Below are 15,427 nucleotides of genomic sequence, written 5' to 3' on the forward strand. Positions count from 1 at the left end.
CAGAGCTCCAACTAACCAAGCCGGTGGTGCTGCTGGATGCTCCTGGCCATGCCCGGGCTGCCCAGGGTCTGCAGATGGGAACCAGCCCGGTCATGGACAGGGATCATCCCTTGCTGCTGTAGGAACAGACCAGGGAAAGGATGGGGACGGTTGGCTAAGGATCATCTCCCATCCCTCAGCACACCCTCCTGCCTCCTAAACTTCTGCCCATGCTGTCGGCAGGTCCCAGGGCACGGCACCATCTGCCTTGCTCCATGCTTTTCCTTGGTCTGATGTTGACTCGCTGGAAAAACCTATTAGAAACTTGTTTTTTCTTCTTTTTTTTTTTTCCTCAGACCTATTTTAGGTGTTTCTGCACAGGGAGCATCCCTGTGCCCTGTGTGATCCCGGGCAGGGCAGGCAGCAGAGCCCACCGCTGCCTGCACGAGGGGAGCACGGCTGCTGGGGACCTGTTTGTTTCCTGGCCCCTTCAATCCAGCGTGTGATAGATTGATACGGAGCTTTAATCAGTGTAATATATAAAGCACTTAATTTGCCTTATTAAAAGTCTACACTTTGGATTTTCAGGATCCAGGAAATTAACTCAAGCACCTAAGCATTTATTTGATTGAAAGAGACTATAAATAATTCATGCCTTTTCTTTGCCTTTGGTGGCAGACCTGCTGGGGTGGTGGGGGACCGGCAGCAGCTCCCAAGGTCCCTCCGTCGCGGTGACAGAGCTGGTGTGCACCGGAGATGGCCTGTGTGGGGTGATGGGCACCGACGGAGCCCGGGGCAGCCCAGGGAGACCGTTCTGTGCTGGGGGACCATCAGCCGATGGGGAATTGGGGCTGGTGCCTCTCACCAGCTGAGGGGTTGGATGTGCCCTAGCAAGGGCCGTGCAGGGCTGGAGATGGCTGGGAGGAGGAGGAGGAGGAGGAGGAGCAGGCTGACCCAGAGCGAGTCAGGCTGTGTCAGGCTGCATACTGGTCTCGTTGTACTGGGAGGAGAGGAGCCAGCCACGAAAATCACCATGACAATAAAGCTGAGTATTTCATCTATAATTCAGAGGAGCTGGAAAGTGGTTTTATAAAAAAAAAAAAAAAAAATTAAAAATAAAAACACGGCTGAGACAGTAGAAATTTATGCCACTGTTCTTGCTGAGCGAGGATGTGGCATGACCTTCGGACAGGCACGATGCCCAGCCCTGGCCACAGCGCTGGCGGGGACTGAGAACAGGGACATGGCGGGGCAGGGGGGGCTGGGGGCTGCGTGCGCCCACGGTGCCAACTCGGCAAGGGCTGAGCGGGCCAAGAGAAATCTGCAGGTGGGGTGTGTTTGCTGTGCCAGCTGTGCGTCGTCCGCTTGCCTTCGAGGTGTGGGGTGTGCATCGCCAGCCGGCCCTTGCAGCGTGGGCTGAGCATCCCGGGGCTGAGCATCATCCGCCTGCAGTCACTGTACGGGCTGTGCATCCCCAGGGATGTGCATCGCCAGCAGCATGGGCTCGGCATCCCGGGGCTGTGCATTATCCAGCTGCCCTCACAGGGTGGGATGTGCATCCCTAGGGATGTGGGGACGCGCATCCCTAGGGCTTCGCATCCCTAGGGATGCTCGTGAGGGTTCCGCAGCCTGCAAAGCTGAGGTTCCCCTAGTTTGACCAGGTGAGGAGCAGGGGGAATTTGGGGGTCTGTTCCTCAGGAGCAGGCTACAAGGTGCTGGCCCTGAGGCTGCGGGATGATACGAGCGGATGGGGGCTGCGGGGGGACGGACACACGGACACGACCCCTGCCCGACCGCTGCCTGCCGTGCCCTGCCGGTCCGGCGGGCCCACAGTGCCCTCCAGCGGGCGCATCCCGGCTGCCGGTGCCGCAGCTGGCCAGATGTTTAGCCCCGCCGCTCCGGAGGGATTGCCCGGGATGGAGGGGAGAGCTTCGCTCCGGTCTTCTCCGGCCATGGGTGCGCTGAGCTGGGGGGGTCTCAGCTCTGCTAGGGGAGGGGACGGGGGGGGGAGATCCGCCAGCCGCAGGACAGGGAGGGAGGGTTTTCTCCTCTCCTTCCCCATCCCACTCACTGCAGGTTCCTCTTCTTGGCAAATTTGAGGGCCACGTTGTCATACTCGGTGTCCCCCAGCCACTCCTTGCCCTGCAGGAGGAAGGGTTGCCGGAGAGGGACGGCTCTTTTGGGCACGGCGTAGTCATCCTGCTGCGGGTTGTAGAAGGGGTACTCGTGCCCGGTGGGCTCCTCCGGGGCCACCTGCAGCCTCCACGCCTCCCCCTTCACCTCCTCGGGCTCGTCGTAGACGATGTGGGTGGACAGACCCTCGGGCTCGTCGTAGATGTGGTCGGGTTTGGCGACGGTGGGGAGCTGCGGGGGCTGCTTGCCCACTCGCCCCCCTGCCTCCTCGATGCTGTCATAGAAAGGGTCGGGGACCTCCCTGGGGTGACGGACCAGCTTGCCGAACTTGCGAGCCACGAAGGTCTTGGCGATGGTGTCGAAAGGGATGGCATACTCGGATTCGGCGGTCTCCTTGGCCGGAGCATCCTGCCTCCGGTTCTTCTCTGGCACCGGGGGGTTCCCCCGACGGACGGAGTTGCAGGGCTCGGCGTAGGAGCAGTCGGCACCGCGGGAGGGCAGGAAGGTACCCAACGGCTCCCCGGCCCCAGAGCAGTTGCCGGGGGACGTCGCCGGCTTGGCTTTTGGCACCTTCCCCTCCCAGGTGGGCTCCAGCAAGGAGGACTTGGTGCCGCCGGGCTCCTCGTGCCCCTGCGCCCAGCTGGGCATCTTGGTGTGGCCGAGCGGCCGGGTGGCATCGTCCCCGGGGCCGCCCCGCCGCGGCTCCTCGGCTCCCCGGCACCGATGCCTGTTGATGGCCGATTCGATCGCCTGGAAGATCTCGTTGCCTTGCCTGGTCTCAAACTCAAAGTTGCCTTCTCCAGATGCGCAGCGCCGGCCGGCCTCGAAGGAGAAGGTCACCTGGGGAGGGACAGGATCAGGACCCCGTGCCGCAGCCCACCGCCAGCCCACCCTTCCCGGATCCCGCTTACCTTATCCCGTCCGAAGCGTCTCAGGAAATGGTAGGGCCAGCTGTAGAGGATCTCGAAGGTCTGGAAATGCTGCAGCTCCAGTGCCTCCTCGCCGGCTCGCAGGATGCACCGGCCCCAGAGCCGGCAGCGCTCGGAGGACTCGGTGGCCCTCACCGTCACCTTGAACGCCTGCTCCAAGCCGGCTGGGGGTGGAGGAAGGTGGCATTTGACACATGCAAGGAGCAGAGTTCCTCGCTGCGAGAGCAAAGCTGCATCTTTCACCCCAGGGAGGTGCCATGGGGTTCGTGAGCCCCTGCAGCCGGGGCGTCGGGGAAGCGGCGTCCGGCTGATAAGGGCTTGAGGGCTCTGGCTGCGCAGGAGCAAGCTGATAGCGCAGCAAAACCCAGCCCTGCCAAACCACAGAGCAGGAAGGAGTTATTTCAGGGGAAGACTTTCCACCACACCTCCTGCACACAGCCGCGGCGGGGGCTGCTCTCTGGCGCAAAACTGGCCGAGGTGCCTTGGGAAGGGGGGGATGCTGAGGTGCTGCAGGACATGCATTGCTTCCTGTGCAAGCCAACCCAACCCCGCTGCACCTTCCCCGCTTCCCGGAGCCTACCTTTGCCTCGGGAGCTGTAGAGGGAGTTTTCCTCCATGGAGAACTCGCTGTTGGTGCCCAGCGAGCTCTGCTGACCATCCTTGCCTGCTGCCTGCTCCTCCCTGCTCCTCTGCCCGGGAAAGAGCAGCGGGTGAGCGAGGGCAGCACACAGCATCCCCCCAGCCTGCCCCGTCCCAGCAGACCCCTGGAAATCCCCGGCAGGGATCCCGCTGTCTCCCGTGCCCCTGTTATCCACGTCCAGTGCATACCGGGAAGGCCAGCTCGCAGAGCTTCTGGATCCAGTCGGCCGCCTCAGTGCCGTCAGCAGCCAGGAGGTACCGCTTGTCGGTGGTCTCCAGCAGGAAAGGGACGGTCTCCTTGGGGCAGCCGGCATCGCCGCTCGCCTCCGCCACATGCACGCAGTCGCTCAGCTTGACCAGCCGCTTGCTGCCCTCGCCTTTCCGCAGCTTCTCCGCGGCCGGCGGTGCCGAGCCCTCGAAGAGCTCCAGGCGGGCGGTGGAACAGGAGCTTTCCCGGTATAAGACACCCCAGAACTTCCTCCATTTCTGCCGTGGGGAGAAGCAGTGAGAGGAGTGAATGGCCAGTATCAGCCAGCTCTGCTTTCACCCTTCCAGGAGTTTTCATCCCCTCGGGACCATGCCCAGGGCACGACATCGGTGCAAACCCCTCCAGGGTCCGGGCAGGGTCTCGCACCCTCGCCCAGGCAGGCTGGCCAAAGCTGGGGAGTGAGATAAACTGGGCAGCCTGGGGAAAAGCATCCCCGACAGACAGTCTGCAGCCTGCAGCCAGGCATTCCCAGCCGGCAAAGGCACTGGCAGCACCCCAGCCTCAGCCGGCACCGGGATCCATCCCAACCCCTGTCCCTACCCTGCGGCACCCAAAAGCTGTGCCAATGGCCCCCCACTGCTGAAGGACTTTCAGCTCCTCGTTTGCTCCGTCTTCCCGGAAAACACCAACTTTTAAACGATTCCCAACTCGCCCTCTGAGAAGGCAGCAGCTCACGGCACACCGTGCGTGGGAGGCACACCGGCTCCGGCAGCGGGGAAGCGGCGGGAGAGGAAGTCTTGCACAGAAATCAGAGCATCCTCCGCGGCGGATCCCTGCACCGGCGACCTGCCGAGCCCGGCAGGCTTTGCCGAAACGTGGGGGTGGCCTCTGCCCCGTCCTCCGCCATCGCGGGCATCACGCTTGGCGGCAGCTGCCTTGCCGCGGGAAGGCGATGCCCTGCCCGCTGCCCTTGCCTGCTCTGCCCTGCCCTGCCTCGCACCCGCTCTGTCTCCGGCATTTGGAGCAGGACTGGGCTCCGTCTCCTGCCCGAGCGCGGTGCCGGAGTCGCCCCGGGTGGCTCCTTCCCCTTCTTGCACAAGAGCGGTGTGGGTGGGAGCCATTGCTAAACCCCGGCCTTTATCAGTTGCTGAAGCAACGAGGCTCTGGGGGTTGCAGCAGTTTATGCCACGGCCCTGGCCCGTTTTGCAGAGCCTCTGCCCCGGGGCGGGGGTCCCACTGGTGGGGGGGGGGGGTTCTCTTTCCAATGTGTCCCCAGCACCTTCCAACCCCCTGCCCGTCCCTACCAGCCCGACATGCTGGCGGAGAGCCGGAGGATGGTTGGGGAGCCAACGGGTAGGAGCATCCCATTCCCTTCGGATGCAACCCCCTCGTTACCCCCATGTCCAGCCCAGCCGAGCCCCCCCCATGGGTCCTCCCCGGGGACCGAGCAGCCCCCCGCCACCTTCTCACCTTCCCGAAGGTCTGCTGCAGCTGGAGGTAGAGCACACCCTGCTTCACCACCGCCTCCTCCATCTTCCAGCCACCAGCATCCTCCCACGTTGCTCCTCCGCCACCGTCCCCCCCCTTGCCCCGCAGCTCCGGGGGGGTCCCGTCCCGGCTGCACACCCCTGCCCCACCGCAGGCGCTGCCGTCACGCCGGGTCGTGTCGTCTCAGCATGTGACGTGCGGTCGAGTTCTTCTGTTTCCTACGCTCAACCCGGCGCGGGCTTCGGCTTCCTGCGTCTGTGAACTTACCATAAAGGGCAGCCGGCAGCACAACCCCGGCAGAGCCGGCCGCACGCCCACCCCGACCCGCGACACCGGCTACCGCACGCCCGCAGCATCGCCGGACGCCGGGCAGCCCCGCCGCAGGCAGCCTCCAGCCGTGCCTCAGTTTCCCCATCTGTTAAATGGGTCTAGAAGCAGCTCTGAGGGCCGCCCCGTTGGGTTAATGACCCCCCCCCAGCTCTGCCGATCTGCCCACTCCCAGACATCCCAGCCCGACCCAGCGCTCCCAGTAAAAGCGGTGCAACCCCCAACCGCAAAACTGGCCGCGATGCTGGGAAGGTGGTTGAGGGGGTGAGCTGGGGAAGGCAACGGCACGATGCGGAGGAGGGAGGAAGAGGTTTGAGGCTGCAGGCAGCGCCGGGGTGTTGTTTGGTGCCCAGACACATGGGGACGGGGATGGGATGGGGACGGGGGTGGCAGGGGCTGGACGGGGAGCTGGGCTGGTGGAGAACCGTGGGGTGCAGCCGGGGGGGGGACCCGGAGCACCCCAGCCTTCGGTGCATGGGGACCCAGCAGCGCCGGGCACCCACAGGCACCTCAAGCTTCATCCTCAGGCCAGGAGAGGCCCCCACATCCACAGCCACCCCCCAAAAACCAGGGCTGTCCCCCTGCGAAGGAGCACCCAAGGGTGCTGGGTGACCAGTGGGGAGCTGGGTGACCAGTGGAGAGCTGGGCTGACAGTGCTGGGGCCCAGCTGCCACCACGCAGCCCTGGCTGCCGCCTCGGCACCGGGCCAGGGCTGGAGGAGGCATGAGGCTGGGGTAACTGGGAGCACTGGTGCAGGGGCTGGGGTAACTGGGAGCACTGGTGCAGGGGCTGCTGGGGCACTGGTGCTGGGCTGGGGTAACTGGAGGGCACTGTTGCAAGGAACTGGGTGCAGGGATGTGGTTGCGGGACACTGGGTGCACTGGTGCGGGGTACTGGGAGCACTGGAAGCACCGGGAGCACCGGTGCAGGGAACTGGGGACACGGCTGCAGGACACTGGGAATGCTGTCGCCAGGCACTGGGTGCACTGGTGCTGGGTACTGGGGACACTGGGAACACTGGTGCAGGGGCTGCTGGGCTTCCAGGCTTGTCCCTGGCTGGGCTAACTGGGAGCACTGCAGCAGGACACTGGGAGCACTGTCGCCAGGCACTGGGTGTGCTGGCGCTGGGTACTGGGAGCACTGGTGTGGGGGCTGCTGGGCCAGCAGGCTTGTCCCTGGCTGGGCTAACTGGGAGCGCTGGTGCAGGGAACTGGGGACACTGCTGCAGGACACCAGGAATGCTGTCTCCAGGCTCTGGGTGTGCTGGTGCTGGGTACTGGGGACACTGGGAGCACTGGTGCAAGGGCTGCTGGGCCGCCAGGCTTGTCCCTGGCTGGGCTAACTGGGAGCGCTGGTGCAGGGAACGGGGGGCACGGCTGCAGGACACTGGGAACGCTGGTTCGAGACGCTGGGGGCCCTGGAAACAGAGGGGAAGCGGCGTCCCGCCGGCCCCGCGGCCCCTTTAAGAGCCATGTCAACAAAGCCCGCCCCTCCCTCCTCTGCGTCGCTGCCGTCATGACGTCACCTGCGCCGCAGCGAGCGCGCCAGCGCAGCGCAGCGGGGCGGGGCAGGAGGAGGTGGGGAGGAGAGAGGGGGGGGCCTGGGCGGGGCCGGTCGGTCGGCGCAGGCGCGGCGGGGGCCGTCGCGCGTGCGCGCGGGCGGCGCGGGGTTGGTTGGTTGGGGGGGGGGCGGGCGCGTGCCGGGCCCGGCGGAGGCGGAGGGAGCGGAGCATGAATGGAGCAAAATGGCGGATCATGTGCAGGTGAGGGGGGGGGGGACACACGGACACGACCGTCCGTAGGGCCGGGCGGGACGAACCTGTCCTCTCTTCCCCGGCCGGCCGGCTCTGCCGCGGGGTCGGACCTCGGCGGGGCCGCGGGTAGGCCCGGCCGGGTGCTGTGAGGCCAGGCCCGGCGAGGCGCGGCGGGGGTGGCAGCGGGCCCGCAGGCCCCGCGGTGGAGGTGCCGCCGCCGCCGCCGCAGTGGTTCCCCGTTCTTCTCCCGCCCCGCGGGAGCGCGGCCCCGGTCCTTCGCCTCTTGTAGGCCGGGCGGCGGGGGTGGGTGGCGGGGTGGGGGGGGGGGGACGGGGACGCGGGCACTGGCATGGCGGGCGCGGGGGCGAGCGGCCTCGCTGGGCCGGCGGCGCGGCCTCCCCGGGCGGTGTTTGCCGGGCGAGCCCCGGACGGTTCCAGGCTTTGACGTGTGTCACCGGCGAGGCCCGACCCGGCCTCCCCGGGGCGGAGGGCCGCCGGGAGTGCGACTTCAACCGCGGGGAGGGCGGCTGCAGCCCGCCGGTGTTTACCGGCCGAGCGGCCTTCGCCTCCTCCCGCCGCCGCTGTGGAGTTTTCTGGCAAGGCCGGTAGCAAACGTTTGGGGAAAGGAAACTCGGATCCCCCTCCCCGCCTTGGAAAGGAGCAGCCGGCTGGGCTCCGGCACCCACCCCCGCTGCCACAGCCCCCTCTGTGCACCCCCCCGCCATTCCCGGTGTCTTTGCGGGAGCCTGGCCCCTTGCAGCCGCCGTCCTTCTTCCCGGCTTTGGGATTCGCATCCTTGCTTTTCCCAGCCGCGTTTGTTTTATTTTCCAGCTGCGAGGGAGTCTTGGCGTTTAGGTAAACTGTTTTGATTGGCGTTAAAAACAAAAGCCTGCGTGGATAAGCGCGTGGTTGTCGTGGACGGGAGCCAGGAGGCAAATCAAAGGTGACAGTGGCTTTAACCGAGTCAGGCTTGCGTGGTGGGATGGAAAAGCCTCTGAAGAGTCAGTCCTGCCACTGACAGAAAAAGTAAAAATAGATGCAGCTGGGGGAAATGGTGAGGGTTTGGTTGGGTTTTTTTTGCATAATATTTTAGTTGAACTTGCGCAGGATTTGCATGGTGTCCAAAAGACTGGCTAAACTGTAATGACACTGGTAGTTACATATTATCTATGCAACTTTTAAATAAATATATTCTTCACATGATACCCTTGTGAACCACAAGGGTGAGCAGTTTATTAACTCAGAATAGAGCCGTGCAGCTCTCAGGTTGTCTGGCAAGGTTGCTGGCAAATGTCTCTTGGGTAATCTCAGGGGAGGAGAGGAATTACTGCATTATTAAACAATTCTCAGGCTCTAAATTTACTGAAGAAACTCTGAATTTGTTTGCCATGAGTCGAGCCCTACCTTTAAAACTTAGCGGGCGAGCCTGCCGTTTGACACTGATGGCAGGTGAAACAGCTGCTCTTGTTGCTTTAAAATTGTGCTTCGTACCCTGCTTTTCTTTGTTAAATATTGAATTGAGCAAATGGAAGTTTGAGCCATAAGAAGAGGGTTGCAATTGCTGTGTTCAACTTGGTTAGTTAAAGTTTAACGTCAGAGGCTTGGAAGATGTTCCACTTGGAGGAAAACTGATTTGCAAATACGGTTAAGGCACCTGCAGCTTGGTGCAGTTCCTGTACAGGACAAATATAGATAACAAAATTGTTATGTGCTGCAACTGGATGGGGTTTGCTTGCTTTTTATTGTCTCTCTTTTCTCTCTGCTCCAGGTAAAGGCATTAAGCAGGAGCTCTGAGGAGCTTTCCCTCAGAAAGGAGAGCGAGAGGTTCCCTTCAAGACTGATTGCGGATTTTTGTGGCTGGAGGAAGTAGTGGTTTTTATTAATAGATTAAATTTTTGGTGAGAGGTCTTGCCATAGCCCAAAATGTCAGTCTTTTGGACATAAGATTCGAGCTAAGTTGCGGAGGCTCCCCTATCAGACGTCATGTTCCTTTAACAGAAAGGTTATTGAGTTATCCAGCATTGCCAGGAGATGTTGACTATCAGTGTGAATAATTGAGAGAGTTGTTTTTATGGCATATGCTGTGGGAGTTGGTCCTGTTTTAATGGGAACAGGGATTTGCAAATAAATACTGGCTGTCAAAAGCTATGCAGAGTTTAGCAGGTAGTGAGGTCTTCCTGCTGCTTCATGAGAGCTTTGGGTTGGGTGTTACCTGTTCACAGTGGAACTTCCTGGAGTTGTACCTGGTGTGCTAATATGTGATTATTTATAGACTGCCTCTGCGCTGAAGTTACTTACTTTACAATATGGAGCAGCAGTAAGGATAAAGACAAACTTTTAAAGCCGTAATGAAACAGAATCTCGTGTTCTCATCTTTAAAAAACAAACATGCAAATGATGAACGAGCCCACCAGTTTTGTTGGTGGGAATCGTGTAGTCAAAGCTGTCTGTGGTGCTTTCCTGTTGAGCAGCTCTTCAAGGGGGGACTGTTCAGTGTCTGGAAACAAAGGATGCAGTGATACTGATACAGGAGCAGAGAGAATCAGATGATTTTGTGTAGCTGAAAAGAAGTCCTACAGTCTTAAAGCAAATTGCTGTCCACCAACTTTCCCACTTCTCAAAAAGCTCATATGATCTTGTTTTGAATTAATATTTCTGTCTGTTCCAAGTATTGTAAGCATCACTTAAACTTGCCCGCAGTAGAGACAGAGGAAAGCAGTGAGGATGTCATTGCCATTAGCTTTGTGGGCAAATACAAATACACTTCCCCCTATTTTTCCCCTTCTTGAAAACAGATTTACGTCATCTTTGTTTTTCTTCCACTTTCCTGGCCCCTTAGATGTTTCCCATGGTGCTGCCCTAAAATGGGATGCACTTACTGAATGTGAATGTTCCTGCAGGAGAACATTTGTTGCAGGATGATGATGATGAAGAATTCTGTGACTTCATGTATTGAATGTCTCATTTGTCTTGAATTTAAAAAATTCATTGCGCTGATTAAAAGTTGTTGTCACTTCTGCGCTCTGTTCTCAGTAGCTTGACTCCAAGTTGAAATGAAAGAAATTTGGGCCAGTGAGAGGTAACAAGACAGGTGCTGAGGTGTGGCTACTTGTAATAGAAAAATACGAAATCTGGCATCTAAAAAGGAAAATTTATCCCATTTTTTGCTTCCACACTATCAGTTTTTAGGTTCAGGACTGGGTGTTTCAAATCCCAGAGACTGTTTTCCATCTTTTTAACTGTTAAATGAGCTGGCAGTGCTTTGCTCCAAGCCAGAAAACTTGCGTGTTTGGAGCAGTTGAGTGTGCAGTTCTGCTGGGGCCTCCAGATGCACCGGGTGGGCTGCAGACAGAAGTGACTTATTTCATCTTGATACCATTGTGGAGGAAGCTCAATGGAAAAAAAAAAACCAAAACCCAAACATATAAAAGTGTGTTTAGGTAGGCAGTCTGGTGTCACAGCCACCACGTGTTTGTAATTCACAGAAATGGGTCGCACCATGTGAGTGTGAGGAAGGACACAGGGATTTTCTCACTGGTGTTGGAGGCTCCTTTGTGCTGTACTTGTATCCTGAGGGGGACACGACTTGTTTTTTCAAGACTGTTTCCTAGGGCAATTCCTTCTCCATCCCTAATAGGACCCCAATTTTTTTTTTTTCTTGTGTGTTTCTGTATTCTAAAGGACGTTGTTTTGGCTCAAACACAAAATCTAATTTGGCTCTAGAAATCTATAACATTCAGCTTGCTCCAGAGGAAACCCTGGAGACTAAGATGCGTGTTTCCCATTTGATATCTCAGTAACCTTGCACTCGCTTGGTAAAAGAGTCACGATGTAGCCTGCTGCCCAACTACAAATTGCTTAGAATACTTTTTCATTTGTTCAAGCTTTTACCTTCCGTGTGTCATTGGATTCGCTGAAAGCTCTTGTTAAGGAATTGTGTTCATTTCAGAATAGCCCAAGGGAATGCTCTGGACCTGGGGAGGTGGAAACACTGGTTTGACTAAAAATAGAGCTGGCAGCATTTCTTTTGTAAATTAAGCTTTTTTTTTTAGTTATGTGCTTTTTAACTGTGCTGTTTGGATGCTCAGCACCAAAGTTGCAGAATACCAGTGGAAGGTGTTGAGAGTTGGATTTCAGCTGAAAGGTGGAGGTATAGAGTTGCAGTTCAGTATCTCAAGATCTCTGCGGCCAGACTTTGATAAACTTGATAAAAGTGGACACTCCTTTTCAGCTCTGGGGACTCCATGGCCAGCAGTTTATTCCTGGTCCCCCAGCCGACATCTGGAGCGTACTTTGGAGGTCCCTTAGGTAGCAGGTAAGGTGTCCAATACATAGGTGCTGGCAGCAGCCCCAGCCCGCTGTGCCTCTCCTCCAGATGATGGTGTTTTGAAGCAGCCCAGATGGAAGAGGAGAACGCGGTGGCTTCATTGTGGGTTTTCACGCTCATTAGCAGACTGCCGAGAGGCGGGCTCGGCGTGAAATCCTGGCCTCACGGAAGCCTGTGGGAGATTTTGTCACTGAATTCAGTGGGCTGGAGCTACTCTGTATTTAAGTTATAATTCTACCCATAATAGTTCACCTGAAGATCTCAAAACTTCTGTAGCACAAAGGGGGGAGGCAAAGCTCAGTTCAGCATGAGCTGGGTGCCTGCTATGACAGTAAAAGAAGGGCAGAGAGGAGAGGAGCGGCCAGGTCGGGGCTGTGAGCATGCTGTCAGATGGCTGGTCTCCTCTCCCTGCTTTAGCGACTGAGCTATGTTCCCTCGGGTAGTCAACACTAATACAATTAAGGAGGATTTGTTCATTTTAATCATTTTAAGAGAACACTGAATGCTCTGTAGCTCAAGAACTTTATTACTGTTAATAATGTCTCGTTGCCCTTGGTTTTGGGCAGCACAGTTGTGTTTTATGAGTCTATAGGACTCAGGCTTACTAAAGCAATGTTCAAGAAGTTACATTTTTACTATGTAAAATTGCCAGCAAAAGTGTAATTTTTGTCTTCCTGCTTCTAAGCTGTGGTTTCAAGAAGGCATTTATGAATAGTTTGTGATGCTTTCCTGGTGATACTGTTGTGTGGCTTAGCTGCAAGAATCTACTTTTTTTTACAAGAGTAACCAGCGCTGTCTGCGTCTGAGGTCACTCTCATTCTTCCCAATGTAATTATGCTTGTGCGTCTTTGGCCTTTTGTGCAATTGCAATGCTGGTACCACCTGGCCCCTGTGACGCTCTCTGCGCATCTTCAGCTTTGATTTGCAAGACGGGTTTTGTTATTTCTTTGCTCATCTAACTTTGGCACAGTTGGCTTTTTCTCAATAGTGGGTTTGCAGTAGTGGAAAAGACCACGGTAAAAATTGTTTAGTTTTCCAGTCAAGCCTGGTTGGTGTAACCTCTGGAAATGTAGGAGTCAAACACACTGAGGTGTTAACATGATAAGGTGTTGCTCGCAGCCTTCCTATCTCTGATAGCCTTAAGTCAGAGCCCACTGACTGGGCAGTTAGCGGGCGGTAGGTCCTTTCTGCTTGTTTTGGGTTCTCCCTGTTCTTGATTGTGCAAGGAATATAGGACTTAGACCTACTTAGGGGGAAGAGTTTTAATTAAATGCTTCTTACACCTTCAAAGTCAGGCCAGACCATAAGGATCTGTCACTGAATTGATGGTTGGTGTGGCCTCATGCATGCAGTTGTTGACGACAGTGGTGCTCTTGTTGGTTATTTTTAGTATGTGTTAGTTCTAACAAACTAATAAAAGGTACTGTTGGAGGATAGTTGCTAAACCACCCAGAAAATACCTCAGCAGAAGCTTGACATTTTTGCTTTTGTTTCTCATTAAGGACAAAATGTGAAGTTTATTCATGGTCCCTGCTAACTCCGGTAATTGTTTGCCAGGGGGAAGCTCGTTGCCCTGGTGTGGTCAGGGTAGAACATCAGCTTTACGCTCTGGTGCTTGACATCTGACTGGTAGCATACTTTGAATATTGGGCGATGCAAGATCTCCATTATAAATGTGCTTTGGTGGTCTGATTCTTCTCTTCCTTCTCCCCTTTCCTGTTGTCCTGCTCTGGAAATCACACGTAATTCTCCAGGCTGAAAAATATGCTGCACTTCAGAAAAATAGCATGCCACAGTTGACTACTGTGAACAAGAAGTATTTTTTTAGCAGGTCTTTGACAATTTAAACTATTTTTGGGTGCAATCGGCCAGTGATTGCACTGTGTAATGTGTTCTCCTGTTGTTTATAGCTGCTTTGAGCTGCGTCTTCTGCAATTTTGCCCATGCTGCAGGTGGGCAGAGGAGAGTGCCATGCCAGGACGTCCAGGCATGCCATGTCGTGTATCACGCTGCAGTACCTGGAGCAGGAGCGCTGGTTAAACATCACGCTGTGTGCTCACGGGGCTGTCTGGCTTACCAGGACTTAGCTGGTACGAGTCTTGCATGTAAATCAACACCCAGCTTGAGACCAAAAAAGTTATGTTTTAGCACTAGAAGAGAAAAACGTGTTTCATCTTTTAACTGACTGCCTTCTCCCCTTTTCCCTTGTTTGAGATCATTCAAACTGCATATATAGTGTAAGGGCACTTCCTTCTGCTTGCAGCATTTTGGTAGTTTAAAGTGTAATTGTGGGTTTCTAGCTGAACTTTTTAAATTGAAGTTTACAGTTCTCCTTTTAAGATGTTGTTCGGTATTGTATAATTTATTAGTAACACAAGAACAAGAAAATCAAACAAGAAGGTATTTACAAGAATCAGACAGGCAAATTGTGTCCTTACCTGCGTGTTTCAGCTGAGTACTTTGCTAGCTTGAATAGTATCTTAATTTGATTTGTTGTAATGGGGAACTTCTGGTTACTGGATGAATTCTGTAAAAGGAGATTTTTTGTCGTCTTTTTTTCCAAATGGGAATGGGGATGCTTTGAAGATTTCTTTCCCACATTGGCAGGTCAGAAAGCAAATCTATCATGTGTATGTATCCGTATAGCCAGGCAGCAGGAAGTGAAGGCAGGGTCAGTAGCAATTGCTTTCTTTTCTTGTCTTTTATTTAGTTTGTATTGTTTTTATTTCATGCCTGGTTGGCACAGGGCCCATACTTGTCTTGGATTGTGTTGACTGATCAGCACCATCACTGTTACTGGTTTCCTTATGCTTGTGGCACGCAAGCGCGAGGTGACTTGGTATTTTGGCACCCTCACGGCCATTGGGCAGCCATGGAGAAATCTGGACTGTCTGGCACTAATAATTGCCTTTTTCCTTCTAACTGTAGGATTTAAAATAACTTGGGTTTAGGGATATTAAAATGATGTATAAAGCACAAAGGTTGTGAAGCATTTTGTGGATGTTTCTGTGCTGCTCATTAACATCCTATCTCTGCTTATAGCTGAAATAGGCTCTGGCCTTGTAACTCAGCAATGGAGAAGAGGCTTTAACCTGCTGTCGTCCGGGTTTGTTTGCAGCTCTGGAGTCATGTCTCTCAAGATGGGAGAATATATTGGGAGGGAGAGAGCAATCCTCAGCTATTTAACTTGAACTGAATCTGATGGGGCTGAGGAGTCAGATCCACAAAAGCAGGTGATCTAGAAATCTGAACGTTTTAACACATTTTGGCCTTTGTGGTCTCAGCAGTGAGGACTCCTGCTATTGCAAGGAAAGGGTCAGAATTCCTGTCCCAGCTGACATACTGTTTTCTGCAGCTCACGCAAGCCTTCTTGCTCCAGTCTTGTCTACCTAATGTCAGACAAATCTGATCACTGTTTAGGTAAGATCATCAGAAAGATTTTTCTTAGTTGAGAAATGTATCATTCAGTCGCTTTACCTTGTGGCAGGATTACCAGCAGACTATGTGTTTTTCTTGTGTTGTAAGATCAGTTTATAGAAGAAATAGCCTCCATTTTTCTGCTAAATAGCTGCACTTCAGGATCATCTTTAAGTCCTTTCCATCCTTTTTATCTATTGCCAGTAAAATGAGCTCTGCATCCGTAT

At 55.3% G+C, this 15,427-nt stretch overlaps 2 protein-coding genes across 4 annotated transcripts in view; one reads left to right on the top strand and one right to left on the bottom strand.

Moving 5' to 3' along the window:
- Window positions 1–578: 578 nt before the first annotated feature.
- Window positions 579–5,576, bottom strand: DOK2 (docking protein 2). Its single transcript, XM_069800962.1, has 5 exons — window positions 5,359–5,576; window positions 3,870–4,166; window positions 3,622–3,730; window positions 3,024–3,205; window positions 579–2,952 (listed from the first exon to the last, which is right to left on the bottom strand). Exons 1-5 carry the CDS (start codon window positions 5,419–5,421, stop codon window positions 2,047–2,049), a joined length of 1,557 nt encoding a protein of 518 aa, XP_069657063.1. The 5' UTR covers window positions 5,422–5,576; the 3' UTR covers window positions 579–2,046.
- A 1,798-nt stretch (window positions 5,577–7,374) lies between these two features.
- Window positions 7,375–15,427, top strand: part of XPO7 (exportin 7) — a 49,994-nt gene continuing 41,941 nt past the window's right edge. For all 3 annotated transcript variants that reach the window (XM_069800963.1, XM_069800964.1, XM_069800965.1), the window contains exon 1: window positions 7,375–7,465. In XM_069800963.1, coding sequence (XP_069657064.1) covers window positions 7,448–7,465 — 18 coding nt within the window. In that variant the 5' untranslated portion in view covers window positions 7,375–7,447. The remainder of the gene's footprint in view (window positions 7,466–15,427) is intronic.

The sequence above is a fragment of the Haliaeetus albicilla genome, chromosome 13 (assembly GCF_947461875.1).
Source record: "Haliaeetus albicilla chromosome 13, bHalAlb1.1, whole genome shotgun sequence".
In the NCBI taxonomy this organism is placed as follows: domain Eukaryota; kingdom Metazoa; phylum Chordata; class Aves; order Accipitriformes; family Accipitridae; genus Haliaeetus; species Haliaeetus albicilla.

Coding starts and splice junctions, on each gene's coding strand:
- DOK2 (XM_069800962.1), bottom strand. CDS start 5,421: ATGGAGGAGGCGGTGGTGAAGCAGGGTGTGCTCTACCTCCAGCTGCAG. Junction 4,167..5,358: donor TGCAGCAGACCTTCGGGAAG/GTGAGAAGGTGG, acceptor TCCCCACGGCAG/AAATGGAGGAAGTTCTGGGG. Junction 2,953..3,023: donor GACGCTTCGGACGGGATAAG/GTAAGCGGGATC, acceptor GTCCCTCCCCAG/GTGACCTTCTCCTTCGAGGC.